Consider the following 27,679-nt stretch of genomic DNA (forward strand, 5'->3'; position numbering starts at 1 on the left):
ATAATTCTCCTATACAAAAAGAACACAATTTGCTATGATAAAAACAAGATACGGTCAGGTACAGCAAGGGTCAGGTACAGCAAGACTTAATAGGAAGATTGTGTGCTATATCACGCTTGTTATTATCATTATCATCCATGGGAAGGTAAAGTCGAAGACACAGAGGAAATTTCCAAGTGTCATTCGCATCCCATGTAGGATAAGACGATAACTTACACGAAAATAGCGATTCGACAGTCAAAGGTCAAAAAGCTCAAGATGCAAGACTTAAGAAGCTATTTACCCACTCGCCCTGCACCAGCATAATGCAGTCACCGAAGGAAATGCCAATGCCGCTCACAATCTACCTTCCTTGGAGACCCAAGGTCTTCGGGCTCTCTAATACCATCTGTAATAGCTCAGCCCAAACCCACCACTAGCAAATATCGTATGTTTTAACCCGTTAACGTCTCACGAGTTTCTGATAGGGAGAGGTTTCCACACCTTTACAACTCTTATAAAGAATGTTTAGTTTCCCTCTTCGATCGGTATAGGATCTCACAATGGCCTTAGAGGCAATTACCCTACTCCGAGAAGGCATTAGGGGACTATATACATATATGTGTACATATGATTAAATTTTCTAAGTATAATATTCCTCTAAATATGATTAAATTTCACATTTCCACATAACATAACCAATCAAAAATTCAATTTCTTAATTGATTGAGTGTATTTTTTCCCCCAAATTTTGTACCAAGTCAACTTTCAGAGAGTCCAATACCTCCTCCTCCCTCCTTCTCCAATGTAACAAAACAACAAATTCTCCATCAAATTCAGACTCCCTCTTCTCTTCTCTGTTCTTCAATGGATCATTCCCCAATTCCCTCCTTCCTTCTGCTCTTTTCCTTTGCCCATCTTTTCCTCGTCTTCGGGAATCCATTTGATTCCTGCACCAATCGCTTCAACTGCGGCAATATCACCGACGTCGGCTTCCCGTTCTGGGGCGACCAAAGGCCCGCAGACTGCGGCCATCCGGCGCTGAAATTGACCTGCGAAGGAGGAAATACGACGATCGTAATAAAGGAGATCAAATACCAGATTCTAAAATTCAGCAGCGTAAACGATTCCCTAAGACTCACCATCGCCAGAGACGATTACATGGACGATCTCTGCCCTAGCAAATTCATCAACACCACAATCGATTACAATCTCTTCGATACGATTCCTAATTATCGAAACATTACCTTGCTCTATTGCTCCACCTCTCCAGTTGCCGGACAATTTACCTGTCCTGATTATGAATTCGGCCTCATTCAGTTGAATCCCGTCGCTTCTAGTCTCTGTAATGTGAGCGTAATCGTGCCGGTTTCCTTGGATTCTTTCCCGCAGGTGAGCGATTTGGTGAACTCTTCTGAGATATTGAAGGCCATTAAAGAGGGATTTGAGGTGAGATTGAAGAAGGATAGCGGCGGATGTGGAATTTGTGAAGAGTCCAACGGCGTTTGCGGTTACGATTGGAGTTTGAATCAGACGACTTGCTATTGTCGCCACGGTGCTTATAATGATAACGGAGCTTGTCAGAGTACGCCGGCCGGAGGAAGTCCGTCGTCTTCTCCAGGTACGCAGCCCTAATTCGAATCCTTTGACTGGATCTTCCTCAACCGGATTTTGCTCTGTCTGACCTTTTCGCCTTCAACTTCCCAATAAATACTCCGCCGGCCAGAAAATTTAAAAAAATGGGGATTTAAAATAAAATAAAATAAAATAAAATAAAATAAAACAAAACGTATATTCATTTTAATTAATTTTTGTTTTTTTCTTTAAGAATATTAGCTTAATTTATCTTTTTTTAGGTTTAATAAAATTTTAAATTAATTACTTTTTTTATTTAATAAAAAAATATCATCTCATTTTATGGAAATTAAATATTCTATAGGAATATCCTAAATATATCTAATTATTGTAAATTAGTAATATTTTTACTAATACTTTATAATAATTAAATATATATTATTATAGAGTTAGGGAGGGATGAACAAATATAAGCAAAATATTTCTATCTTATAAAATTATTTCATTTTTGTTAAATTAAAAAATAGATTATATTAAGAATTAGAAATATTTTTAAGTATATTATAAACACATTTATTAAATTAGGTTTTATCTTCTTCATGTAACAACTCAAATCCAACACCGGTAAATATTGTTCGTCTTGACCCGTTACGTATCTCTGTTAGTGAGATGTTTCTACACTTTTATAAAAAATTATAAAAAATGTTTCGTTCCTCTCTCCAACGGATGTGATTTTTTTTTATGTTTATTCAGACCATCGTTTGGTGTAAGTTTGAACTGACTAAGTTTTGGATGTTGTGCCATAGGTGGGAGTGATGACTCTAACAACACATCCCTGATTATAGGTATGAATTGCTTGTTACACATTTGTGTGTACATGAACTTGAAGATGAACTGATGTTAGTTGGCATGTCCAGGCCTTTCTGTTGGTGGGGCAGCTGTATTAGGCTTGTGCTTGGGATGCTGTGTCTTCTGCATTAAACAACGAAAGAAAACACATGTCCTGAAGAAGTTGAAAACCCAAGATCTTCCTTCGCCTCCTTCAAGCGCAGGCACTCTGGCTCCCTCCACGTTTCGTTCTAATAGTACTCTGTCTTATCCTTATGCTAGATCTGATCATGGGAATGGGAGCTCCTACTTTGGAGCTCAGCTCTTCACCTATGCCGAACTTGAGGAAGCTACTCATAATTTTGACCCTTCTAGGGAGCTTGGAGATGGAGGCTATGGCACTGTTTACTCGGGTGAGGACATGTTTGTGTTGTTTATGCTCTTAAGAGCTTTAGTTTGAATGCTCCCTTGCTATTGTAACGTCCCAAGGCCACGTTAGACGATATTGTTCTCTTTGAGCTTTCTTTTTCGGACTTCCCTCAAGGTTTTTAAAACGTGTCTGTTAGGGAGAGGTTTCCACATCCTTACAAATGATGTTCCGTTCTCCTCGCCAACCTATGTGGGATCTCACAATCTACTCCCTTTCAGGACTCAGCATCCTCGCTGGCACTCGTTCCATTCTCCAATCGATGTGGGACCCCTAGTTCACCGTTCTTTGGGGCCCAGCGTCCTTGCTGGCATACTGCCTCGTGTCCACCCCCTTCAGGGCTTAGCCTCCTCACTGACATGTCGTCCGGTGTCTGGCACAGATACCATTTGTAACGACTCAAGTCCACCGCTGGTAGATATTGTTTTCTTTGGGCTTTCCCTTTCGGGCTTCCCTCAAGATTTTTAAAACGCGTCTGCTAGGGAGAGGTTTCCATACCCTTATAAATGATGTTTCGTTCTTCTTCCCAACCAACGTGGGATCTCACAATCAATCCCCCTTCAGGGCCCAACGTTCTCACTGGCACTCATTCCATCCTCCAATCAATGTGGAACCCCTCAATTCACCTCCTTTCGAGGCCCAGCGTCTTTCCTGGCACACTTCCTCGTGTCCATCCCCTTTCGGGGCTTAGCTTCCTTGTTGACATATCGCCCAGTGTCTGGCTCTGATACTATTTGTAACGGCTCAAGTCCACTGCTAACAGATATTGTCGTCATTCGGCTTTCCCTTTTGAGCTTTCCTTAAGATTTTTAAAACGCGTCTGTTAGGGAGAGGTTTCCACACCCTTATAAAGGATGTTTCGTTCTCCTCCCCAACTGATGTGAGATCTCACGGTCACGTTACTTAATATATTTGTTTGATTGTTTATCAGGAACCCTCAAGGATGGACGGATCGTTGCAGTGAAGTGCTTATACGAAAACAATAGTAAACGAGTCGAGCAGTTCATGAATGAAATCGAGATTCTATCACAATTGCAACACCAGAACCTCGTAAAGCTTTACGGATGCACATCAAGACATAGTCAGGAACTTATCCTAGTATATGAATACATTCCCAATGGAACAGTGGCAGACCATCTACATGGAAAACGAGCAAATTCAGGTCTGCTCAGTTGGTCAGTTCGGCTGAAGATTGCTATAGAGACTGCCAATGCACTAGCTTACCTCCACCGCAAAGACATCATTCATCGCGACGTCAAAACCAACAACATTCTCCTAGACAACAACTTCAAAGTAAAAGTGGCGGATTTCGGCCTCTCACGGTTATTCCCCCTTCATGTCACTCATGTTTCAACTGCTCCACAAGGAACACCCGGCTACGTTGATCCTGAGTATTACCAATGCTACCAAGTTACCGACAAGAGCGACGTGTATAGCTTCGGAGTCGTTTTGATCGAGCTTATATCGTCGTTGCAAGCAGTCGACACCGACAGGAATAGAAATGACATCAATTTGGCGAACATGGGCATAGATAGAATCAAAAAACATGCTTTACATGACTTGGTAGATCCAGAGCTTGGGTTTGAGAGGGATTATGCAGTAAGGTGTATGATAACATCAGTGGCAGAGTTGGCGGTGCAATGTCTTCAACAATCACGGGATATGCGGCCTTCCATGGACGAAGTAGTGGAAGTTCTAAGAGAAATAGAGCATGAAGAACTGGCTGCTCGCAAGGCAGAGGTGTTGGATATAGGGTCTGATAATGTGCGGCTTTTAAGGAATGCATCATCTCTGCTTTCGCCAGATTCTGGAGCAGTAACAGATAAATGGGTTACCACATTTTTCTCTTGATTCTTTGCTTTACTGTTTGTTGTTGGCTTAGAATTGTCTCTAAGAGCTCCTTTTGTTTTGATGAACAGATGAAGGGTTTGAACAGAACAGCTTAATATCACCAGAAAACAGCCATTTTTGGCTTACTTTTTGTAACTATTCAAGAGAAAGAAGCTGAAGGACAGATTGCAGATGCTGAAAAAGGGTGTTTCTGATGGAAATTAGCTCCTTTTCGTATACCTGTAAATGATTTGATAGTTTTCTTGCACATAGATTCAGATCTTCCCATCAGTCATGATAGAAAATAACAGAGAATCGTCCATATAGTTCATTAGTGTACTGAGCTTTTTCTCTGTAAATTTTGGTGTTAATAAAAGATATACTTTCTTATACTGAGTTTGTGTTCGGTCTATGAATTTATAAGTCTAATTTTCAATACATATGTATATAAACGGTGGGGTTGAGACGAGAACCACAAATATAATCTTTATCCTTCGCTTCTTCATCATTTTTCTGCTTAAGCGGAGATTTTTAGAACCTATGAAAGTTCATTGTGAAATTGAACAAACTAAAACGGACAACATCTGCTAGTTGTGAGTTTGAACGGTTACAAATGGTATCAGACAAAAATCGAGAGGTGTGCCAGCGAAAAGGCTAGGCCCACAAGAAGGTAGATTGTGAAATCCCATGTCGATTGGAGCCAAAAATCGGGAGGTGCCCACAAGGAGATAGAAGAGATCCCACATCGGTTGAAGCCAAAAATCGAGAGGTGTGCCAGCGAGAAGCTATGCCCACAAGGAGGTAGATTGTGCAAAAATCGGGAGGTGCCCACAAGGAGATAGAAGAGATCCCACATCGGTTGAAGCCAAAAATCGAGAGGTGTGCCAGCGAGAAGCTATGCCCACAAGGAGGTAAATTGTGAAATCTCACCTTGATTGGAGCAAAAAATTGGGAGGTGTTTGGGAGGTGTGCCAGCAAAAAGCTAGGCCCACAAGAGAGGAGAAACAAACATTTCTTGTGTGGAAACTTCTACCCGCATTTTAAAACCTTAAAACCATAACCGATTAAAGTTGACAATATAGGCTAAACTCTAATTTAAATTTAAATTTAACATAATGGAATAAAATTATTTTACGGAACAAATTCATTAAATTAGATTTTTTTTTGTTTTTAAACTTCAAATTTTTTATCTACTAAATCCATAAAATTTTAAATTTAAATTTGTTAATAATTGATAAAAAAAATTAATAATTTATAAACTTATTTGATACAAGAACCTTTTAAATAACTTAATTTTTTTAAAGGATATTCTGATTTAAATAAATGAAGGATTTAATAAAAATGTTTCATTTATAAAAGTCAAAAAGTCAAACACCTACAAATTGTCTATAAATTTACCACTACGATTAATTAATATGCATAATAAATATTAAAAATAATATAACATAGTAATTCAAAGCTTACTTTTAACATAAATATATATTTTTATGGATATATGAAAATTTTAACAAATATTTAAATATGAATATGGACAAAAATATTGTTCAAATATCAATGACTAGAAATATTTATTATTCACATTAATGATAAAGTCGATGTCAAGTCTATATATATAGATAAATACCAACATTTAAATAAAAAAATTTAATATGATATCATAAATATTCTTTTATTTAATGAAAAATAATAAATTACGATAGTCAACATCAATTATCCTAAAAATAATAATGGAAATGATAAAAAAGAAAAAAGAAATTACTTTTTGGTCCCCACAACTCCACTTCTATATGTCTTCCACCAACCAATAGAAATATGGGGAATGTCCACCCTAATGCCACCTCACTATTGTTTTCTTTTATTATTATTATTTATTATATGTTAATCCTAATAATAATATCTAATTTAATTTTTATTAAAGTTTATTAAAAAAAGAAAAAGTAGGGCCCAGAGAGAAAACGGGTGGAGGATAAGTGGGCCCCGCACCTATTCCGTTAAGATAACGGTAACGAGATACCGTGAATCTTAATAGAGATGCGATGTACTAAATAATATCTCTGTCTATTCGCTGACCAAGTTTTTTTTTTCTCAACTTCAACATGTACTGATTTTCCCTCCACGCGCCGTCGTATGTCATTACGCGCCACTACCCTTTCTCTCTTTTTTGTCATCTTACTTTTCCGACTCTCTTTCTGTCCACTTTGGCTCCACTGTTCCTCTTTTTTTGGATTAGTGGAAACCAAATTCCAAATTCCAAATTCCCCCTTCATCTCCAACTCTTCTTTCCCTTTCTCCGTGATTTTTCAGAGCTAAACCTTAAGGATCTGACTTGGGTTTTTCATTTCGCTTCGGATTTCTTAAAGGGGTGGCGGTTATTGGCGGCTTTCTTTATGATTCCGCGGCCTCTGATGAGAAGAAGAGCAAAATGGGGGGAGTCACTTCTTCAATCGCCGCTAAATTCGCCTTCTTCCCGCCCACTCCACCGTCTTACACTGTAGTTGCGGATGAATCCCACGATGGTCGTCTTTACATTCCTGAGATTCCGAGACGTGACGATGTTGATGTTCTTCGTCTTCGAACTCGTCGAGGGAATGATATTGTGGCTGTTCATGTTAAACACCCCAAAGCTTCTGGTACTCTGCTTTATTCCCATGGAAATGCTGCTGATTTGGGGCAGATGTATGAGCTTTTCGTTGAATTGAGCGTTCGGCTTCGTGTTAATCTTATGGGGTAATTTTCCCTTTTCTTTTTATGCTTGTTCGTTGAAATTAGTTGCACCTAGGGCATTCCACCCCCCGCTAATTTCTGCTAGTTTCAATGTGGGTACTGCTTAATTTAGTAGATTTGTCGTTACTTCGTTGAGGAATCTCTCCCTTTCTTAATTTGGAAGTGGTATAGTTCATTTATAGTGGGGATTTCAAAAATTTCAACTCAGTTCAAATAAGAACGAAATGGTTCTCTACAAAGGCGGCATGAACATATTTGGATGAGAACTGTATGTGTTTAGTTGTACTAGCAGAGATGCAGCTAAGGGGGATGGATTACAACTCATTTCTTATCTGCTTGACTTGATCATTTTATACAATGGATAAGTTTATGGTGTAGGAGTTTGAATACTGTAAGGCAGTGATTTGCAAAGGAGGTTTGCTAGAAATCTTTTGGAACTTTGGGAATGATATTGCTTACTATTTGCAAATTGGTTTATCAACCTTTACTTGTATTTTATGCAGGTATGATTATTCTGGCTATGGGCAATCAACTGGAAAGGTAGTGTACCTTTTCCTTTCCTTTTCTAGTTTGTAAAATATATGTATATTCATGTTACAAGTTTTGGTGCTCGTTTATATTAGGGTATGCATTTGTGTGCATATTAGCCAGCAAAGTCCAAATGTTTTTACCCCTCCCGAGGGAGTATCACCTTGATTCAGTCAGTGCTAAGTCAGATTCCTATCATTTCCCGAGGGAAGAAGTTGAGGAGGGTTGGGGATCACACATGGTAAGGTGGGAGATCTTTTTTGAAGCTGATGGAGGCTTAGGCATTGGTAACATAACATGAAACTTCGAAATGAGGCTTTGCTGGCAAAATAATTGTGCTTGTTCTTCAGGGAATCTAATGCTTTGGACCGTTACTTTGTGCTTCCCTTGTTGGCTCCGTTGGGGATAGGTTTGATATTTATTTTTAGGAGGATAGGTGGGTGGCTGATAAGCCTCTTTGTGAGTTGTCCCCGCAGCTTTGTCACTTATTTGAGAGGAGGTTGCATTCGTTCCAATGCTTTATTGTCCTCTTACTCATCATGAGTCTTTGGAGGTGGTGGGCTCGTTCTAATGTTTCTTATAGGAGGGGTTTTCTAGGAAGCGAGGTTGTTCGGGTTGAGCCTAACCCACTGGAGGACTTCTCATGTTGGTCGTTATTTCTCATCCCTTATTCCCCTTCTCCCATCTTGAGGGCCTCAATTTTTTCCTCTCTTTGGAGGGGAAGATGAATACTTAGGATCATACCTAGTGGCATACGTCCTTGGTGTTGCGTCTGCATTGATGTGTCCTTCGCAGACAACATGAGGGGGATCTTGATCCACTTCTTCAAAAGATATCAACTCCACAAAGGAGAGAAATCTGATGATAACAGAAGTTGCGTAGGAGAAATAAATGCATCGCATTCTCGGGCCCAATTGCTGTTTTTGTTTCTGTGTATTTATCCACTAGGTTAGTCTGGTAGTTTTGGTGTAGCAGCTATATTTCGATTCATCCTCTTTTTCCAAGGATTTCATAATTGGACATTGAACCCATTTCATATGATGGGAGTTGCGGGTGTATTGGACATTGCTCCGCTATGCGCGAAGGATATCTGGTAAAGAAAAAATATCAAAAAGCTTGGAGTGTGAGAACCATGAAGATGCTTTTATTCTCGTGGAGTCCAACGAGTCAAACCAAGGAAGTTTGAACTCCAAAGAAGGTCCGGCGATAGCCAAGAAATCCAACACTACAATGAATATGAGAACCCGAAAAATATATGTTTTAAATTTAAAGCATTATACTTGTGTATATGACTTCGCTTTGGCTTAGGTTATTTACTGAGATTGTCGTTTTGATGACTGCTGAGTTTTGCCCTTCAATAATCCTTGGTAACATCTTATACAACTTTCTTTTGATACAGCCAACTGAATGTAACACATATGCCGACATTGATGCTGCATATAAATGCCTCAAGGAGAAGTATGGGGTAAATGATGAACAACTAATATTATACGGTCAATCTGTTGGCAGCGGCCCTACACTTGATCTTGCGTCTCGATTATCAAACTTGAGAGGTGTAGTTTTACATAGCCCAATCTTATCTGGACTGAGGGTATTATACCCTGTCAAACGGACTTATTGGTTTGATATCTACAAGGTATGTCACACTACTTTGTTATCACTCGTTTAGTTCATATGATATCTTATTGTTCTGCTTCCATGTTCAGAACATCGACAAGATTGGTTTGGTGAACTGTCCTGTTTTAATCATACATGTAAGTGAACTGTCCTCTCGTTTAAACATCTCATCTCTCTCATGTACGTATAGAACTGAGCATGATTACAAAGGTTAAATCTATGCAATTTTGCTTTACGGCAGTTCGTTTGACACAAACATGTATGTATACGAAATTAGAAGCAATCGTGTAACTTGAATTTATAGGACACATCAAAGAAGAATACACACAAACATGAGATACGGATGCAGTGTGTTGACCTGAGAGATCCATAGGCCTCAAGGGAGGCTTTATGGTGTTGGGAAAGGAGCCCCACATCAAGGGGACTGATCACAAGTTTATAAATAAGGAATACTATCTCCATTAGAATGAGGCCTTTGTAATCCAAAAGCAAAACCACGAGAATTTATGCTCAGTGTTTGACACCTGGAACTCGTATTCAATTTGTACATTTTGTTAACAAGTGTTGGAACATCTAACGCAGGTCTAGAAACTAAAGAGTTTGTAGTTCATAGCTTCACATGAATAGAACTTTATCAGGGGATGCAAGCAATCAATCTAACATTATTTAGGTGGTCTTGGGGATAAGGGGGTTGCAACAGGGCTGCACATAGCTTTCATATAGGGCCCATATTCTTGATTGTGCAATATCTTTTCTTATCAAATAATTTTGTTAACCATCCCATCTCCACTGCAATGGTCACAGACTTAATGGTTTCAAATAATAGGCAGAAAGAATAGACTACTAACCTAATGTGTTTGTCTAGCAGGGGACAGCTGATGAAGTTGTTGATTGGTCCCATGGAAAGCAGCTCTGGGATCTTTGCAACCAAAAATATGAACCTCTATGGCTAAGTGGAGGTGGGCACTGCAACCTTGAGCTCTACCCTGAGTTCATCAAACATTTAAAGAAATTTGTACAGTCACTTGGAAAATCAAAAGCATCAACAAATGCTTTTGAGAAAGCTAAAGTAGAAATCGACAGTCAGAAAAAACCGTCCGAAACTGGGCCTTCAGATACGTTCGAATTGGCTGCTGATCTTCCAGAAGTTTCCCGGAACAGTTTAGATAGTCGGCTTGAGAAGTCCAAAAAAGTAAACAAGCCTGAGAAATCTCGAATGAGCACCGATCGTGTTGATAGGTTTAGGAAACGAAAGGGGCTTGTTTGGTAATCAATTACATTGAAATTCATCTCAAAATAAGCTAAACTGTGTTCCTTCTACATTGATGCATCCATTCTACCAGCAATGTACCAATTGTGTGTGATTCTGTTTTTCTTTCCCCTTTTTCACCTTTATGTATTTTCTTTTCATTTATATTCCTTTTGTACAAACAGAAACTAGATAAGAGCAAAAGCTTTGCAGTTTTTGCTGATCTTGAGGCTGAAATGTTGATGTACCATGATGAACAGTTCAATTCCCTGTTGCTAACTTTAAGCATTTCCTGTCGTAGTTGAGATGTTTTGGGAGGTGGGGTCGACTTATTTTTGTTGCAATCAAAGTGAATGAATACCTTTTATTATTGAAGGAGGAACAATGGCAGCTCTAGACTGTTATGGACATTGCCTATACCTTTTATTATAGAAATGGGAAAAAAAGTAAAAGAAAAAGCAAGTTGTCAATGTCTCTCATTCCAACTTGCTTTTGGTAGTGCTTCATTTCTCTCTTGCAATGTAGAAACAGGTACAACGCCTGAAACACTCGTTCGATGAAGCTATCATCTCGACTAATTGTATGGGACAACTGTCTGGCTTTACTACATTTGGCTGTCAAGGTAATTCGTAAGATGTTAAATTTGACGATGTTGTGAAGTCAGAGAGTGTCTTGTGACTTGTACAGACATGACCAACTTGATTTACATTGAACACAAAGAATCAACAAAAGCTATAATGTGTTGAAGCAACCGATCATGACAACTTGTGTTGTGTATCCATTGGGTCAAGAAGCGTCCCAAACATCCAATCCATCCATATGGAGTAATGACCATAATTGTAGCGGTATCTTGTATGATGAAGGGTGTGGTAGCCAGCACCCATGACTGGCCACATTTGTGCGTGGATGCAATCGTGAATGTTTGTTGTCCATACCACCTCAAAAAACAGCAGCATGATATGTGTTCTAAAATGGATTGGAACGAGAAACAGAGCGAACAAGTGAGGTATTGCCTGCAATATCCCATCCACCGGGTGAAATGCTAGTCCTGTCATACAAACAGACCATTTATCACATAATTTTCCATTCATGAGAAACAACCAAAGAACTTTTTCATTCTAAGAGAACAATAGCTGTATTTCTCTAATCAACTCAAGCTGAACAGATTCTGAAGTTTCTGTCAAAATGAAGCAATGCATTCGATATAAAACTTGCAGTCTTTGTCGCTAAAACGAGCTCTATTTAGTCGATATAAGGAAGAGTTTTCCGCAAAGATAAATGCCAAAATGATATAAGAAGAGCACATCAAAAGTCAAGTTCGTGTGGCTCGAGTAAGTCCTATGGAGGCGAGTAGTCACTCCTGATGTTCACGCTAGATCAATATCGTTTTCAATTGGCATTTTTCAAAAACTCATGGTTTTAAGGAAACAAAATGTGAGATCTCACATTGGTCGGAGAGGGGAACGAAGAAACCTCTCCCTAGCAAACGCGTTTTAAAAAACCGATGCCTAGAAGGGAAAACCCAAAGAGGACAATATCGGCTAATGATAGACTTGAGCTGTTACAAATGGTATCAGAGAAAGTTACCGGATGGCCCCCAAGGGAGATGGATGGTGAGAAAGTTACTGGGTGGTGTGCTAGCGAGGACGTTGGATGGTGAGATCCCACATTGGTTGGAGAGGGAAACGAAGCATTCCTTATAAGTACGTGGAAACTTCTCTCTAGCAAACGCGTTTTAAAATCTCAAGGGGAAGCTAAGAAGGAAAACCACAAAATGGACTATATCGGCTAGATTCAATACCTACTACTGTCCTAACAGTTAACAACAGCAACTTAACGCTAAGCATATGTTTTCCTTGTGTAAGTATGGGTTAGTTTTTGTTTGTAAGAGATATTTTGGGAAACAGTTCTGTATCGAGATCGGTTTGTATTTCGGCTTCATTTAACACATCTTAAGGAAATCAAACAAGAATGACATCAAAGAAGTATATTTGACATGAATTAGATGTTGCAAAAATTGAGATAGTAAGTTAAGAAGTTACCAGCAAAGGGTGAGAGAGTAGCTTTCTTGTTGTACATATGATGCTTAGCATGAAGATACTTGTAAAGAGGCTTTACATCATGGAGTGCCCTATGCATCCAATAAATAGAAAACTCTACAAACGTAAGATAAGTAGTTACATGGAAGGCATAGGCAAGCCATCCCACATCAAATACCCTCGGATAGCATCTCGTCCAATCGTGTTCTACCACGTATTCAGAAAACGTCGGAAGGACACAGTACAATGGCATGGCCTTGACTGTTGCATGAATCTGCAACAGCATCAACTTATTTGATGGAATAGAATCTGCAATCAAGTGTCCAACAGGTCAAACAATCATACAAGCATTGAGCTGTGACACATAACTTTTGGTTAGACATATATGTTCATCATGAGTAGCAGAATCATCCATTTGTAGAGCTAAACTACCCTCTTTAAGTAGCAATTCTAATGGTTATTACAGTTCTTCTTAGAACAAAAACTTGCACAAATAAATCATAATCATGGAAAAGACCAGAACCACTAGCATCTCAGAAGGAAAAAAAAGAACAGCCCCAACAAAGATATCTCAATTTGATCTGAATCAAAGCCTTGCAGTAGCACAAAATGAATCAAATATAGCATGCAATATCCAGAGTTGAAGGATTCAGTTCTATGAATCTGAAGAACAGTGGCTGAAATTAAAAGAAATACATATCCAGATTTTCTCCAATGACAGAATTCATTGCTGAAACGAAGAACAAAATGAAATAAGAGAACCCAAATGACTAGAATTAGAACTCATTAATGAGGCAGTTGAGATATAGGAACAATAAAGGCAAATACCTTTAGGAACATAGACATTTCGCTTCCAGTAATAGATGAAGAAGCACCAAAGAAAGCCAGAGAAGAAGTAAATTAGGAATCCACCAATGCAGTTTCTAAGCCATGTTTGAAGAATATGAGGAAATGGGTCCAAAACAAAGTCAGGAAAAATGGTTCCCAAAACAATGCGGTTGTACAAACTAGTCTCCTCCAGAAAGAGCTCCAAATATGGCGGTCTGCCGCCCATGGCCGTCGGAATCAGCCCAACTCCGGCGAGTGGAAAAACCAGAGGAAAAACAGTGAAATCAAAGGCAGAGGAAGATAGATAGAGACTGAGTTGGAATCGAAAAGGGTGTGAGAATTTATAACCGAAAAAGTGGCTGTGCCGCTTAGATTGATGAAAGAAAGATCAGTTGGTAAACACTCTGCCAATGGGTAGGACCGGACCAGACCAGCCAGACCAGCCAGACCAAACCAGAGCCGACCCTTTATTTGAAATGGATGTCCCATTTGTGTGCCTTCAAAATTCACTCGCTAATTCAACCTTTTTCAGCTCTTTTTTATACGGTAATTTGTGGGTTTCCTTTTTCAGGGGACTCGCTTTTGTTTTTTCGTCTTGTTTCGCTGTTGCGCCACACTGTGGGCGGCTGCCACCCATTGTCTGAGCTATTACAAATTATTACTCGAAATGGGTATGTGGGATTTTCGATTTACTTCAAATTAAACCCTTTTTCTTTAGTGTTTGTGTTTATTTTTTGTTCTTATTTGAGGAACAACAACAAAAAAAAGCGTTTTTTGTTTGGAGGATTTTGGAAAGTCAAACTTGGATCGAAAGAAAACGATAAAACAGGCGCTGGAACTTGAAGGGTTTGGAAGTCCACATGTTAACGTCAAATCCTTGCAGAAATTTAGGAGAAAAAAATAAGAACGATCAAGAAAGAACACGAAAATCCCACACAAAGTCTTGTCATTGTCACTTGCATCCTAAGTAAAATTGGATAAACCTACAAATTTTATATTAACGAAATTCGTGCTCCTTACTTTTTCGTTGATTTTCAGCAATGTGGGTGTATACTATGTCATTAGTCCTAGAGGGCACGTTAACGAGTTCACTAGTGGGTTCATGTTCATGAACACATGCGTGAACTGTGTATAGAGAAATATTATACTTCCATCCCTATTCAAAAGAGAAAGTAGAGTCCTAAGAACAGTCATGAAAATTAAATTCCACCAATTATGAAACATATTACATATGAATGCATTTTCCTACTCCAACACTAAGATCACTTACTCGAGTATTGAATGTTGTTCACAATTTGATTAAACAGCAACACTAACTCCTTTTGGGTTAGATGTAGTTTTAATGTGATTAGGTAAAATTTCTCGATCAATATTAAGATGGTTTTGACAAAGGTTAAAAAGTGTTTAGGTAAAACTTCTCCATCAATATCAAGGTAGTTTTGCATATGACAAAGATATTCCGAAAGAGATGTCGTATTTTAAAATTAATAATTTTCGATACTTAATAACCCTATGCTACTACCGCCTATTATCAGAGACCATTATCCATACATCACTCACCATCGGCGGCCATCACACACCTATCGCCAGTAACCAGTTTCAATCAACATCCTTGTATGACCACCATCATTGACCATTTCAGACGACCACCTCTAGTAGTAATCCGTTGAGATGGTTGTCAATAGTAGGTGCATAGTGAGGAGAAGGAGCGCACAGAGGTCGGTTGTAGTGTTTTAAATACAAGTTATGCAAACTATGGTAATTTGTCTAAAATTTTAATATTCAAGAATTAAATAAGCATTTGACTCCTAACAAAATTTATATTTAGTTATATAAAATTAAGCGATCACAGAAATTAGATAATTATTCGATAATGTACAAAATTATCGACAATAATCAGAATTAATTTTTTTTTCGCGAATTAAAAATTTAGAGAATAAAAAGTGAAACAAAATAAATTTAATATATACACTAAACAAATATTTTATACGAAGCTTAAAGATAAACTTTGATTAATTTGGTTTGAGGGTGACATGATGATTTTTATTATTAATTTTTATGACATGATGAAATGCCATAACATTTTAATTAATAATTTAAGTGGCAATAAATAAAGAAATAAAGAGGAAAAAAAAAAAAAAAAAAAAAAGGTTAAAGCCAGCTTGTCTCTGATTGGTCAAAAACGCAACTATTATTGGATCCATAATCCTTCGAATCACATTGGATGTGCAAATCAAAAGGCATCCCCCACCAACCAAATTATTTTTAATTTTAGTTCTTAAAAATTAAATTTTTTATTCTCTAAAATTTGCAAATATTTTAATTTAATCACCTACCTTTACATCAAATACAACAATGCATGTATAACCTACAATCTATTTTAATCTATTTGTATGGAGTAATGTTTATATGGACTAATGTTTTGAACTATAGACCCATGAGATCCCACGTCGGTTGGAGAGGATTACGAAATATTTTTTAGAGGGTGTAGACACGTCTCCCTAACAGACGCATTTTAAAACTGTTAAGTTGATGATGATGATACGTTATGATAATATCTCTACCTGATGGCAACCATCTCTAAAAGAGACGGATAATATCTACTACTGGTGGACTTTGGGTTGTTACAAATGGTATCAGACACCAGATGGTGTGCCAGCAAGTACAATGGACTACCAAGGGGGTGGATTATGAGATTTCACATCGGTTAGAGAAGGGAACGAATTATTTCTTACAAATGTGTGGAAATCTCTCTTTCGTAGATGCGTTTTGAACTATAGGCCAAAATGGACTATATATCTATTAGTAGTAGGCTTGGGCTAATACAATGTCGCAGGTCACAACATAAGCATAGGGATCGTAATAGCGTCAAAACGTTGTACTTTAAGTAAAATCTCTTTCTTGTTTGTAGCAATCAAAGTAAACTCACGTGTACGTACACCTTGTCGCACTATTAAGATAAGGGAATGTCTCAATGGTCTCTATACGGTTTTTCTAATTGTAATCAAGATAGTGTCTCAATCATAGACGATTTCTCGATATTTTAGCTAGTTTTTACCAATGTTGAGATGCTACAAATAATATCTCAGCGATATCTCTTTTGGGTCTCGTTCACCTCTTAACATTTACGTAGTTTTGGTTGGATTGTTTTGTCCAAATTAATTGATTTTTATTAAAATTATATAAATTTAAAATAATATTTTATGAATTAGAAGATTAGAAGTTCTTCCATGGAGGGCTAAAATATTAGTTTTTTTTTTAAAATTAAATAAAAAAAAAGACAGATACATTTTCTAATTTTTAATTTCAAAAAGTTCAAAGGTATGAACATCAGAAATTAAAAATTAAATAAATGTAATTGATATCATATTTTATTCAATGCCTACAAACGGCAAGAAAAGGACACACTCATTTATTTTTTTCATTTTCCAAAACAGGTTTTTTTATTTTTAATAAAAAAAATAAAATTCTTTTTTGGATAATTTATGACAAAATAATAATTAAATGCCTCCTTTTGGTGTTATTATTATTATTATTATCATCATCATCATTATTATTATTTTCGTTGCCTGTCATGGTAATGGCTGTCAAATGCATGCACTCTCCACTAATAAAGCTTTTGGTTATTTTATTTCTATAGTTTTTGGGCACATGATCGACCCTCAATTTTACATTTTATTTTACTATAATCTTTTCAATCATATGATTTCTACTTTAGTGCTCACATTCTTTATCATCGCTCAACCCAATGCATTATCATTAATTAAGACAGTGTATTCAACTCTTCAACTTCATCATTCCCATAAATAAATTGTTGAGCCTCTGTTCGTAGGGAGAGATTTTCACATTTTTATAAAAAATGTTTTGTTTTCCTCCTAAACCGATGTGGGATCTCATAATCCACCCTCCTTTCAGGGTCCAGCGTTCTCACTGGCACATGTTCCCTTCTTCAATTGATGTGGGACACCCTAATTCACCCCCTTCGGGATTCATCCTCCCCAGTAGAACATTGTTTGGTGTCTACCTCTAATATCATTTGTAACAACACAAGTCCACCACTAGTAGATATCATCTTCTTTGGACTTTTCTTTTCGAACTTCCCTTCAAGGTTTTTAAAACACGTCTACTAATGAGAGATTTTCACTCTCTTATAAAAAATGCTTCGTTCTCCCCCCAACTAATGTGGGATCTCACACGTAGCTTCAAATGAGATGCATGAGAAAACTTCAAACATATTTTTTTACCCCGAAGATAAATTTTCAAAATATAGAATTTAATTTTTCTAACTTTTATCTCATATTTACATCTTATTTTTGTTATCAAATTCTTTAGTGTCAATTTTCGATAAAGCGTATAGTTCAACCACTACATTTTTATGCAAATTTATAGTTATTAGAGCTATCGTCGTCCATGAAGTGAAGACTCGTGTGTGTGAGTGAGGAGGTCAAGTCAATTATACACTCCGAAGTAAAAATAAAAAAGTAAAAGTTCATGAGTATTTTTATTTTTATTTAAAAAAATTTAAGGAGGTTAAATAAAAATTTAAAAGAAATTATCCAAAATTAATATTAAATGTATTTTTTTTAAAATTTTAAAGAAACTTAAAAGTTGAAATATATTTTTTAGATAATAAAAAATGAATAATATTTTTATTAATTTAGCGCGGTTTATTTGTTTATTTATTTATTTATTTTTAATTACCCATTCAGAAACGCCCTCCTTCCCGAATGCTTCCCAGCTGAATTTCCAGAATAGCCTCCGGAACAATACGATAGGGTGTCTTCTTCTTCTACGCCATTAACAGCGTCCACAGCTGCTACTGTTCACCCAAATCAACTCCTCTTTCAACCAAACCATCCAATTTACGCGCAGGTTCAGTTTTTTATCTTCTTCGATTTCCTAAAATTTGCTTCGCTTCGCCCGGAGAAATTCAATGAAATAACACGATTCTGTATGGGTTTTCTCAATTTTGTTTTAGGTTTCAATGTTATATGCAGCATCGGTCCCAAGTGTTTGCTTATTTTCCAATTCGAGCATTGCCCATTTCCCTTCTAGATTCCCAAAGCGTCTGGTTCCGACGAGGCTTTCTGTACGAGCTTCATTGCCAGATAATGATAATGGCGTTAAAGTGGAGTATACTCCTTGGCTTATTGTTGGACTGGGTAACCCAGGGAATAAGTACCATGGGACTCGGCACAATGTAATCAAACGTTCTTTAAGTCATTGTACTGAACTTTTAGAGTGATTTTGGAATGGAATTTGATAGTAGTGCCTCCCAATTAAGCATATTTTTCTAGCACTTTTGGTAGGAAGCCTTACTAGAGTGTTCTTCAAATTTTTCGAAATGAATTTTGTTATGTAGTATTGGCTAGTAGTAGTTTTGTCATTCTAAAAAGTCTTACCAAACTCTTCACTCTTAATGTGCAATGGCACTTAGTGACTCTTGGGGTTGTCCTGTTTAGGTTGGTTTTGACATGATCGATAGCATTGCTCAGGCGCAGGGCATTTTGATGAACACAATACAATCCAAAGCCTTGATTGGAATAGGTTGGCCTTTGTTCCTCCCTTTTTGTTATTGAATTGGATTTCCATATACTGGTAGATTTGAAGTTCGTTGAGTTTTCTTGAATGATCAGTGCAGGTTCAATCGGAGAAGTACCAATTCTGTTGGCAAAGCCTCAGACTTACATGAATTTCTGTGGAGAATCGGTTTGTCACTCGTCTCTTTAATTTTCTTTTGTTCAATACACATGCCATACAGGATAGAGTAGACTGTTGGTTTGTTTATTTCCCTAGTTTAAGTATGAAAACTTAGTTTGAAGCAAAGGATATGATGTTCATTGAGGTTCTTGCATGATCCTAAATTCCTATGGATATTTCTTTTGTTTTCCTTCGAAAAAATGACACAGTATCTATGCTGCAGTTAGAGAGAAACACAAAGTTAACCGACGGTAGGATTTCATAGTGATGATGTTGGGAGATCCCACGTTGGTTGAAGAAGGGAATGAAACATTCCTTATAAGGGTGTGGAAACCTCTCCTTAGTAGGACGCGTTTTAAAACCTTGAAGAGAAAGTCCAACGAGGACAATATCTGCTAGCGTTGGGCTTGGGCCGTTACAAACGGTATCAAAGCCAGACACTAGGCAGTGTGCTAGCGAGGACGCTGGGTCTCCAATGGGGTAGATTGTGAGATCCCACATCGGTTGGAGAGGGGAACAAAGCATTCCTTAGAAGGATGTGGAAACCTTTCCCTAATAGACGCATTTTAAAACTTTGAGGGGAAGTCCTTGAAGGGAAAGCTAAAAGAGGACAATAACGGCTAGCGGTGGACTGAGCCGTTACAGATGTCCTGGAGATACTAAGATTTTTCATTTTTCTAATTACCCGTTGATTGCCCTAGAGATGCGTATTTGCCGTTAGAGGATGCTATAATATTGTAGAATTAGAAACCATCCTGTTCACTGGCTAACTCTATCTTTTAGTCATGAGTGTCCTATGAACCCTGCATATCGATGATCCCTTCTTACGTTTCCAATTGTTAATTTGTCAATTATATATCTTCTATGAATCTTTCATTCATTAGTTGAATCATTTTTTTCATAATATTGAGACAGTTATCTCTTCACCTCACTTTCTGTTTAAATTTGTATAGGTTGGACCTCTTGCTGTACATTATCAAATACCTTTACGTCACATCTTGTTGGTATAAGTTGCAATATCTCTTTGCAATCCTCATTTGTTAGCGTACAAAATGATTAGATTGTAATGGAAGTATCTGTATACACTTACCATTGTAGGTTTATGATGAAATGAGCTTGCCAAATGGCGTTCTTAGGCTCCAGCCAAAGGGAGGCCACGGCCATCATAATGGGTATATCGATGAAATATTAGTTTAGATTTCACCTTGTTCTTTCTTTTTTTCTTTCTAGTTTTAATTCATACTTGCTTTCAATTTTTCTAATCTTGACATGGTTTGGTTATGACTGAAAAGACTCCCTATTAAAAATCATCATGTTTGGAAAACATAAAATTAAAAGTATGTTTGGAAAAAGAGAAAGGAGTATTTAAAGTGCTTCATAAGAAAGTACTTCTTGAAGACTATCGTGCGTTGGCCTAGTGGTAGAGCCATGGGAATAGTAAAGAAATGAGAGGGAATATGTGAGATCCCACATCGGTTGGAGAGAAGAACGAAGCATTCTTTATAAGAGTGTGGAAACCTCCCTCTAGTAGACTCCCCTCAAGGGAAAGCTTAAAGAGGACAATATCTGCTAGCGGTGGGCTTAGGCCATTACAAATGGTATTAGAGATAGACACCAGGTGATGTGCCAGCAAGGAGACTGAGCTCTAGGGAGTGGGGGGACATGAGGCGGTGTGCTAGCAAGGACGCTAGGCTTTGAAAGGGGGTGGATTGTGAGATCCCACATCGGTTCAGGAGGAGAACAAAACATTCTTTATAAGGTGTGGAAACCTCTCCCTAGCAGACGTGTTATAAAAACCATGAGGAGAAGCCCGAAAGGGAAAGTCCAAAGAAGACAATATCTACTAGCGGTGGGCTTGGGCTGTTACACAATGAGTTCAATCCGTGATGGCCACCTTAACCTAGGATCAAACACCGCATGTTTCTCATCCAATACCTCACTTCTTCCCATTGAATACTTGATGCTCGTGTTTCATATTGGTAATTTCTAGTTAGGAGGATGACACATGCATTTTTTTTCTCGTCACTTAACTTGGTAGGCTTTCATTATTGTTGAGAAATTTATGGCAGCATGTGCATAAAAAGCTGTTATTGATTTCTCTAGTTGCACAGGGTGAAGAGTGTAATGGGACATCTGGATGGCCGACGTGAGTTTCCTCGGTTATGCATCGGTACGTATTTTTGTTAACATTAATTCGAAGGTTCGTTAAGTTTCTACTTCAGGAAGTGTAAAAAACTACATTACTCATGTTTTTATCTAGGAATTGGGAACCCACCTGGGACTATGGACATCAAAGCTTTTCTCCTGCAGAAGTTCAGTTCAGTTGAGCGAAAACAGGTGAGTAGTCGCCTTCGTAACTCGGATAGTACTTTTTCCCCTTTTTCGAATTCGGTTTCCATATCATCATATTTAAAATAAACGAATCGGACTACCAAACAGATCGATGCAGCACTAGAACAAGGGGTTGAGGCAGTGAGAACCCTTGCACTGAAAGGATTCAGCAAAGGAGTCGACAGATTCAACTTGACCCAGAAATACAAGTATCACAAGGTTTGATCCTATGGGAAAATAAAATTGTTCGAGTTTTGATCATATGTAATAAGCTAATAGAATGATTGACTGTTCATCGATGTACACGAGAAAATCAGAAATGAAATAGACAAAATGAAGGTCGGGGGTATTGATGATCTTATGAATATGAAATCTTGGTTGCATCGACCGTAAAGATTTGAACCTATAATATTAAGAATAAGGTATATTATCTTAATCTAATTATACTCGAGTTACATATAACTTATATATTAAGATGACACCGTATACCCCACTAGATATATTTTCATTGATAACTTTTTATCAATAATGTTTAATACTAAATTTAGTAGCTCCAAATATTTACTTTAAATTTTCAAATTTTTTTTAAAAGTATTTATTTTTTTTAAAAAAAAGAAAAATTCAAGGTTCCTATCATCTCTGAACCAATCAAGATTCAAACTTTGACCAAAAATTCTGAAAAGTGGGACCCCATCTGAACGAGAAGAACGTTAGAGAAGTATTGTAAAGTAGAATCGAAAGCACAGGATCTTTTCCCTCTCTCTATTTCAGACCGTTGAGGAACCGAGTTACCCTTTTTTCAAACCTCACAAAAGACTTACCTTTTAATCATCTCTTCCCTCTTCACTTCATTCAAACAAAAACACACACAGAGCTTCCTCAACCCTCAACAATGGCGGACAATTTCGATCATCAGTCCCAAACCCATCTCTCCTTTCATTCCATCGACCCCAGATCCCTCCTCCTCCACCAGAACTCCGCCACCCACCACTACTTTCCTCTCCAGCTCACTGCGGAGACTTTTTCCATGGAAAGAGGACCAAGGTACAGAGCCTACGCAGAGCTTAGAGAATCCAAGCTCCGATTGAGAAACGCCATGTACCGTGACGGCGAACAGCCCGAGAAATCCACGCCACCGGCGAAGAAGCAAGTGAGATTCGTGGGTTCAGAGACCGTTCGGAAAAGGTCGGCAACAGTAGCGCAATCGGTGCCGGATTTCTCTGCTGTATTGCGGAAGGAGAACAGAAGACCTCCGCCGGGGCTGTCGCCGGTGATGGAGATGACCCCGCCAGGGAAGACGTGGGGGAAGAATAACATTGGAGGGATATCGGCGAATTCGAGGGGGAGTAAGTCAGCGAGTGCAGGGGAGAAAAGGGGCGGAGGGTTGGCGGCGGCAAGGAAGAGCTACGCTGGATTTGAGGAGCTGAAGGGGTTTTCTACTGCGGCGGCAAACGCCATTAACGGTGAAAACAAGAGAGGAGGAGGTGGAAGGAGAGGGAAGACTGTATTGGGTGTTAGACAGATTTGAAAGAAACAAGAACAAAACTGGTTGGGAAGATTTGCTTTTGTTAATGTTCTTCCACTTTCTTTTAAATTTTGTTGCTTTGATTGGATTTTGAGGGTATTTTTAATTCTTTTATTGTAATGGATAATTTGGATTTGTGAAAATAATGAACGAGGGGAAGAACAATTGCTGCAAAGATTACAGTAACAGATTTGCTTCAATTAAATCTTAATATGATAACCAAAACAAATATTAACAACAATTGCTGCAAAGATTAGGGCGTTTTGTGCAATTAGCAAAGCCTGTTTACAAGGTTAGTCAAGAACAATGAACACTTTTAACCTTAATCCATTTTGTACACAAAAAATTGAAACCAAGACAATCAAAATCACCCATTTCTGCACTCCCAAAGCTCTGTTACAGTGTCCTCAACCAATATTTTAAGTATGTCCCCAGCAATGTCAGCGCCACTCTCCAGTTCTTCAATGCTAAAATCACTCCATTTCCCCACGGAATTACTCATTTCCCATTCTACTATCTCATCGGTCATCATCCCAACAAAATCTCCCCATTTTTTGATCTCCTTCTTGATGTCCTGGATTAATGTTCTTGCGTTTGGAGCTGCTGGGGATGTTCTTATCCAAGTGTTGGGTCTGCAGTAGTAGAGCTGGCTATGTTTCGAGTCGAAGTATTCTATCACGCAGTCGAAAAGGAACCCTCTTTGATGGTTTACCTCCTTGTTGACATCACTGAAGTTCGTCCACGTTTCGCACATGAATGTATCCAGTTCGTCGATGAAAAGGTTGTCTTCTTCCTTGCCAAATAAAATTTTGGCGTTCAGCATAACCTCGTTTGCATGAGCAACCTTACTACCTGCGGTAAGGTTGTAGCTTTCGCTCCCAACATTCCCCTCGCTCAAAGAGTTTGCAGAATCGAAAAGATCGGTTTCGGGATCAGACAGTTGCGACTGATCGATAGAACAATCAACGGATTCGGCTGGCAGTCTACATCCTGTGATGAAAAGGAATGGCATAACTAATTATTCTCAGTCACATGGAGGCAACAAAGAGCAGAGGAGATTTAGCATTTTGGATAAACATAATTTCACTCTTGTGAGTTTTGTATTATCTGATATACCAAACCTAACCTGAGCTCTCATCCATGCTACTGGACGAGAACGAAGCTTCGAGAATGGAACCAGGGCTAAGACGATCTCGCCCATCGGATGTTTTTGTGAGCCTTTCTTCATTCGAATCATCCTGGAAAGGCAGAAATAGATGAAAACATAGTTAGCAACATATAATATATATAGGAAACAATCATAAGATAAATAGAAAGGCTTCTTACACAGGATGTTACATCCATATTGACAGCAGAACCCTCCGAAGAAACTTTCCGAGCAGCTGCTACGGCAGCTATCAGTTCCTGAATGATTATAGAAGCGGGTTTCTTCAATATCAACTCGTCATCTCCTTGAGAAGTTAGTTCCTTTAGTTTTTGTTCCAGGATATCTAAGGCATCTCCTCCTAACAAGGATGGCTTTTGGGAAGACATATTTCTCTCATTTCCCACACTCACATTCATCTCTGTTGAAACTGTAGTATTCGGCCTAACGGGCGAATTAATGATGAACGAAGCAATGTCGTTGTTCCTTTTGCAAACTCTATCAGCAGCGTCTCTACGACCTGATAATCTATTACTGGCACATGGCTGTTTTGTAGGGAGAGTTTTGCGTTCGAGCCTTGAACTTGATCTAGACAATTGATCATACTGAGAGGATCGTTGTTTTGCAGCAGGTGAATCAACAGAAGCTTTGCTTTCGATTCGCCCACTTAAGTGTGTAGTCCTCCTTTTCCTTGGTGAGGTACCTGCCTGAGATGAGAAGTCTTCACCTCCATTCAAAGACCTCTTTTCTAGGCCAAACTTACAATTTTCCACCTTAGCAGGCAGCTTCCCTCTGTTGCAGCCATTAAGATTTCGATTTAATGAAACAAAATTTTTGGTCCCAGCAACAGCATTTGCAGGCGATGTGGTTCTTCTGCTCTGTGGAATACTCGACTTCGACTTCGGTAACATCCTATCCCTGACCGACATCATATGATCTTCAGATCGATTGTGATGCTTGACAATAGATGATTCATTTTTCCCAAGCTTGAATTGTTGGCTGGACGGTCTGGACGATGAGAATGGCGATTCATTGTGCAGAGGCATTCTTTCTACAACAGAATCGACACGGGATATTATACAGCCCTCAGATTCATTATGTTTCATCAGAGGTGTTCTTTGTTGCTGGAGGGGTAATTCAAGGGTTATTGCTTTACTCCTTGATTCCTGCAAACAGGCATTACCATAAGTTGAACTGAGGGGTGGAGGTTTCAGCAATGTACAACAATTTTTACACGACGTATGTTCGATGAAGGTTTTCGACGAATCACAACCTTCCAATAGCACAACTCCAACGTCCCTTGATGTAACCTCATTAGGAGAACAATGCATAGACTTAGGAAGTGTGATAGCAGATTTTGCTCTGTTTGATGCCAGCAGGCCAGGCTCCAATATTTTACTAGCAACGTCAATTAACCGGGATGCTTTCGAGGCGTTCCTCCCCGAGGGAAGCCTTGGACTTTTGGCTGATGAAAGAAACTTTGGAGGAGGAAGACGCTTCCTCGATCGTGACATAACACTCTTATACTGCATTACCTCAGCGCCTATCCGTCTCATTACCTTTCCCTCCTCCAGCCCAGTTTTTCGAAGCTTTAGAGGCCTTGCTTCAATTTTAGCACTTGGGGGGGTTCCCAAATTCATATCCCGAACTATTTTCTTTTCCACATTATCACAAGGATTGGAAGAATCAGTTTTCTTTGGCCTATCTCGATTCATAACAGGCATGGATTCAAGCCCCATGAGTCTTGCAACCAGACCAGGTGCTCTCATTTCATTCTTGTGCTCTCTATCAGTACAGTGGTTTCCATTCTTCATGACATTTGGGAAACCGCCTCTATTTTCATCGGCGATCTATTTCTCGACGACAGCACGATATCCGGGGAAAAGAGCAAACAAATAAGCTAAAGAACACAATAATTTCACAAAGTATCAAAAAGGAAGGGCTGAGAATACAAGTAAATACCAAATGATTCTTGGAAGCCAGCATCTTATCACCTCCTTTGAATTTCTTGGTTGCTTGTTTTGAACGAGCTAGTGAAACATAATAGAATCAAGTTTAAACTTCAAGCTAGAAAGCAAAATGGGAAAATTTAAGCTGAGTATCTGCTAGACAGAGCAAAGAAAGATAACCTGGAGGAAGCAATTTCATGGAGAAGAACTTTTTCTTAGCCAATCTCCTGTTCCAATCAAGGAGCTGGGAGAAAATGCCAATACACCCACCAGGCTTCTGTGTCTTCTTCTCTGAAATAGCTAAACAAGACGATGTTCTTCCTGTATTTTCCATTAATCTCTAACAGAGTCAGAACCCCCAGCTCTTGACTTGATGTTCTTCAGTCTACCAAGAAAATCCCTCCTCAATCTCACAACCCACCTGGCCTAGTTCATACAAGAAGTTCTTCATTCTTCAAACAATCCCAAAAACTCACTCTAACCCTTCAAACAGGAAGGGAGTACAAAAATGGGTATGTAGCTCAATAAAACAGGTTCACAGAAACAATACAAAACAAGCAGCAAATGGAAGATTATGAGGAAAGCAAAAGAAACAAGGTAGAGAAAAAATGGAAAGGCGTACAATAATTGAGAAATGGGACCTGCAGACAAGAAAACAAGGAATCGCAGGAGGGAGTTTCAGAGAAATCAAAAAGTGGACTGAGAATTGAAAGTTAAAGTGGAAGAGGCAGACAGTAGAGGACGACGAAGTGACAAAGCCAAAACCACAAAAAACAGCCCCCAATCGGTAATTCCCCTGAGTCGTTCTGACCCAGTTTCTGAGTCAGGGAGGCACATCATCTTCGACACGCAAAGGCCAGGAAGAAACACAAATTCAGAATCAGCCAACACAATGTTAACAGAGCCAAAGAAACGAGCACAAGGAGAATCAAAGAAGAAAAATGGAAACAGAACAGGAAGCAGCACAAAAACCGCGAAACGGAAACGGAAAAAAGGGATAGAACCGGCCAGAACGACGTCGTGTAACCACGATAACCAAGAAAATGAAGCTGCTCGAGGCGATGGCACTGATCGAGCGAGAGAGAGAGAGAGAGAGGGATTTGCAGAGGCTGCAGGACGTTTGTAAAGGCCACGCGCGGGGAAGTGGAACTACAGAGACGACACGTCGGATAATATTAAAAAGAATAAAAATATACTTTTCAGCTTATTTTAGTATTTATATTTTTTAATTTTCAATTTCATAAATTGTATCCTTTTTCTGAAAGAAGAGGAATTATTTTACCATGGGAATAATAAACATTGCAAAAAAAGCAATAATAATAAATAAATAAGAAAAAGGTTATTTTATCCAAAAGTAAAAAAAAAAAAAAAAAAAAAAAAAAAAAAAAAAAAAAAAAAAAAAAAAA

At 38.4% G+C, this 27,679-nt stretch overlaps 7 protein-coding genes across 7 annotated transcripts in view; 4 read left to right on the forward strand and 3 right to left on the reverse strand.

Moving 5' to 3' along the window:
- Positions 1-770: 770 nt before the first annotated feature.
- On the forward strand, positions 771-5,031 carry LOC111452399 (LEAF RUST 10 DISEASE-RESISTANCE LOCUS RECEPTOR-LIKE PROTEIN KINASE-like 1.4). Its single transcript, XM_023093099.1, has 5 exons — positions 771-1,600; positions 2,361-2,399; positions 2,472-2,795; positions 3,741-4,639; positions 4,729-5,031. The coding sequence occupies exons 1-5, from the start codon at positions 847-849 to the stop codon at positions 4,753-4,755; spliced, it is 2,043 nt and encodes a 680-aa protein (XP_022948867.1). The 5' UTR covers positions 771-846; the 3' UTR covers positions 4,756-5,031.
- A 1,671-nt stretch (positions 5,032-6,702) lies between these two features.
- On the forward strand, positions 6,703-11,057 carry LOC111452400 (protein ABHD17B-like). Its single transcript, XM_023093100.1, has 5 exons — positions 6,703-7,366; positions 7,867-7,903; positions 9,291-9,527; positions 9,598-9,645; positions 10,377-11,057. Exons 1-5 carry the CDS (start codon positions 7,062-7,064, stop codon positions 10,776-10,778), a joined length of 1,029 nt encoding a protein of 342 aa, XP_022948868.1. The 5' UTR covers positions 6,703-7,061; the 3' UTR covers positions 10,779-11,057.
- Positions 11,058-11,204: 147 nt separating this feature from the next.
- LOC111452401 (delta(7)-sterol-C5(6)-desaturase-like) lies at positions 11,205-14,105 on the reverse strand. The gene is made up of 3 exons (XM_023093102.1): positions 13,625-14,105; positions 12,800-13,105; positions 11,205-11,805 (listed from the first exon to the last, which is right to left on the reverse strand). The coding sequence occupies exons 1-3, from the start codon at positions 13,848-13,850 to the stop codon at positions 11,513-11,515; spliced, it is 825 nt and encodes a 274-aa protein (XP_022948870.1). The 5' UTR covers positions 13,851-14,105; the 3' UTR covers positions 11,205-11,512.
- A 4,217-nt stretch (positions 14,106-18,322) lies between these two features.
- On the forward strand, positions 18,323-22,014 carry LOC111452203 (chloroplastic group IIB intron splicing facilitator CRS2-B, chloroplastic-like). The gene is made up of 9 exons (XM_023092795.1): positions 18,323-18,496; positions 18,603-18,824; positions 19,087-19,171; positions 19,266-19,333; positions 20,278-20,328; positions 20,423-20,496; positions 21,436-21,494; positions 21,585-21,661; positions 21,764-22,014. The coding sequence occupies exons 2-9, from the start codon at positions 18,609-18,611 to the stop codon at positions 21,878-21,880; spliced, it is 747 nt and encodes a 248-aa protein (XP_022948563.1). The 5' UTR covers positions 18,323-18,496; positions 18,603-18,608; the 3' UTR covers positions 21,881-22,014.
- LOC111452202 (elongator complex protein 5) overlaps positions 21,339-27,679 on the reverse strand; it is an 11,970-nt gene continuing 5,629 nt past the window's right edge. The window contains exon 10 of the transcript XR_002712107.1: positions 21,339-21,349. The gene's annotated coding sequence lies outside the window, so the exon portion shown is untranslated. The remainder of the gene's footprint in view (positions 21,350-27,679) is intronic.
- On the forward strand, positions 22,424-23,360 carry LOC111452204. The gene has a single exon (XM_023092796.1). It carries the CDS (start codon positions 22,548-22,550, stop codon positions 23,181-23,183), a length of 636 nt encoding a protein of 211 aa, XP_022948564.1. The 5' UTR covers positions 22,424-22,547; the 3' UTR covers positions 23,184-23,360.
- LOC111452201 lies at positions 23,422-27,425 on the reverse strand. Its single transcript, XM_023092791.1, has 5 exons — positions 26,454-27,425; positions 26,287-26,354; positions 24,507-26,174; positions 24,307-24,418; positions 23,422-24,170 (listed from the first exon to the last, which is right to left on the reverse strand). The coding sequence occupies exons 1-5, from the start codon at positions 26,605-26,607 to the stop codon at positions 23,548-23,550; spliced, it is 2,625 nt and encodes an 874-aa protein (XP_022948559.1). The 5' UTR covers positions 26,608-27,425; the 3' UTR covers positions 23,422-23,547.

This window comes from Cucurbita moschata, unplaced genomic scaffold (genome assembly GCF_002738365.1).
Source record: "Cucurbita moschata cultivar Rifu unplaced genomic scaffold, Cmos_1.0 Cmo_Scf00014, whole genome shotgun sequence".
Taxonomy (NCBI): Eukaryota; Viridiplantae; Streptophyta; class Magnoliopsida; order Cucurbitales; family Cucurbitaceae; genus Cucurbita; species Cucurbita moschata.

What these genes read in the sequence shown, in the direction of transcription:
- LOC111452400 (XM_023093100.1), top strand. Translation starts at nt 7,062, where the DNA reads ATGGGGGGAGTCACTTCTTCAATCGCCGCTAAATTCGCCTTCTTCCCG. An exon ending in CTTCGTGTTAATCTTATGGG is followed by an intron (nt 7,367 to 7,866) that starts GTAATTTTCCCT and finishes TATTTTATGCAG; the next exon opens with GTATGATTATTCTGGCTATG. An exon ending in ATGGGCAATCAACTGGAAAG is followed by an intron (nt 7,904 to 9,290) that starts GTAGTGTACCTT and finishes CTTTTGATACAG; the next exon opens with CCAACTGAATGTAACACATA.
- LOC111452401 (XM_023093102.1), bottom strand. Translation starts at nt 13,850, where the DNA reads ATGGGCGGCAGACCGCCATATTTGGAGCTCTTTCTGGAGGAGACTAGT. An exon ending in AAATGTCTATGTTCCTAAAG is followed by an intron (nt 13,106 to 13,624) that starts GTATTTGCCTTT and finishes ACTTGATTGCAG; the next exon opens with ATTCTATTCCATCAAATAAG. An exon ending in TACTCTCTCACCCTTTGCTG is followed by an intron (nt 11,806 to 12,799) that starts GTAACTTCTTAA and finishes TTTGTATGACAG; the next exon opens with GACTAGCATTTCACCCGGTG.
- LOC111452204 (XM_023092796.1), top strand. Translation starts at nt 22,548, where the DNA reads ATGGCGGACAATTTCGATCATCAGTCCCAAACCCATCTCTCCTTTCAT.
- LOC111452203 (XM_023092795.1), top strand. Translation starts at nt 18,609, where the DNA reads ATGTTATATGCAGCATCGGTCCCAAGTGTTTGCTTATTTTCCAATTCG. An exon ending in TGAATTTCTGTGGAGAATCG is followed by an intron (nt 19,334 to 20,277) that starts GTTTGTCACTCG and finishes AAATTTGTATAG; the next exon opens with GTTGGACCTCTTGCTGTACA. An exon ending in CTTTACGTCACATCTTGTTG is followed by an intron (nt 20,329 to 20,422) that starts GTATAAGTTGCA and finishes TTACCATTGTAG; the next exon opens with GTTTATGATGAAATGAGCTT.
- LOC111452399 (XM_023093099.1), top strand. Translation starts at nt 847, where the DNA reads ATGGATCATTCCCCAATTCCCTCCTTCCTTCTGCTCTTTTCCTTTGCC. An exon ending in CTATGGCACTGTTTACTCGG is followed by an intron (nt 2,796 to 3,740) that starts GTGAGGACATGT and finishes ATTGTTTATCAG; the next exon opens with GAACCCTCAAGGATGGACGG. An exon ending in GAGCAGTAACAGATAAATGG is followed by an intron (nt 4,640 to 4,728) that starts GTTACCACATTT and finishes TTTGATGAACAG; the next exon opens with ATGAAGGGTTTGAACAGAAC.
- LOC111452201 (XM_023092791.1), bottom strand. Translation starts at nt 26,607, where the DNA reads ATGGAAAATACAGGAAGAACATCGTCTTGTTTAGCTATTTCAGAGAAG. An exon ending in CATGAAATTGCTTCCTCCAG is followed by an intron (nt 26,355 to 26,453) that starts GTTATCTTTCTT and finishes ATGTTTCACTAG; the next exon opens with CTCGTTCAAAACAAGCAACC. An exon ending in ATATGGATGTAACATCCTGT is followed by an intron (nt 24,419 to 24,506) that starts GTAAGAAGCCTT and finishes CTGCCTTTCCAG; the next exon opens with GATGATTCGAATGAAGAAAG.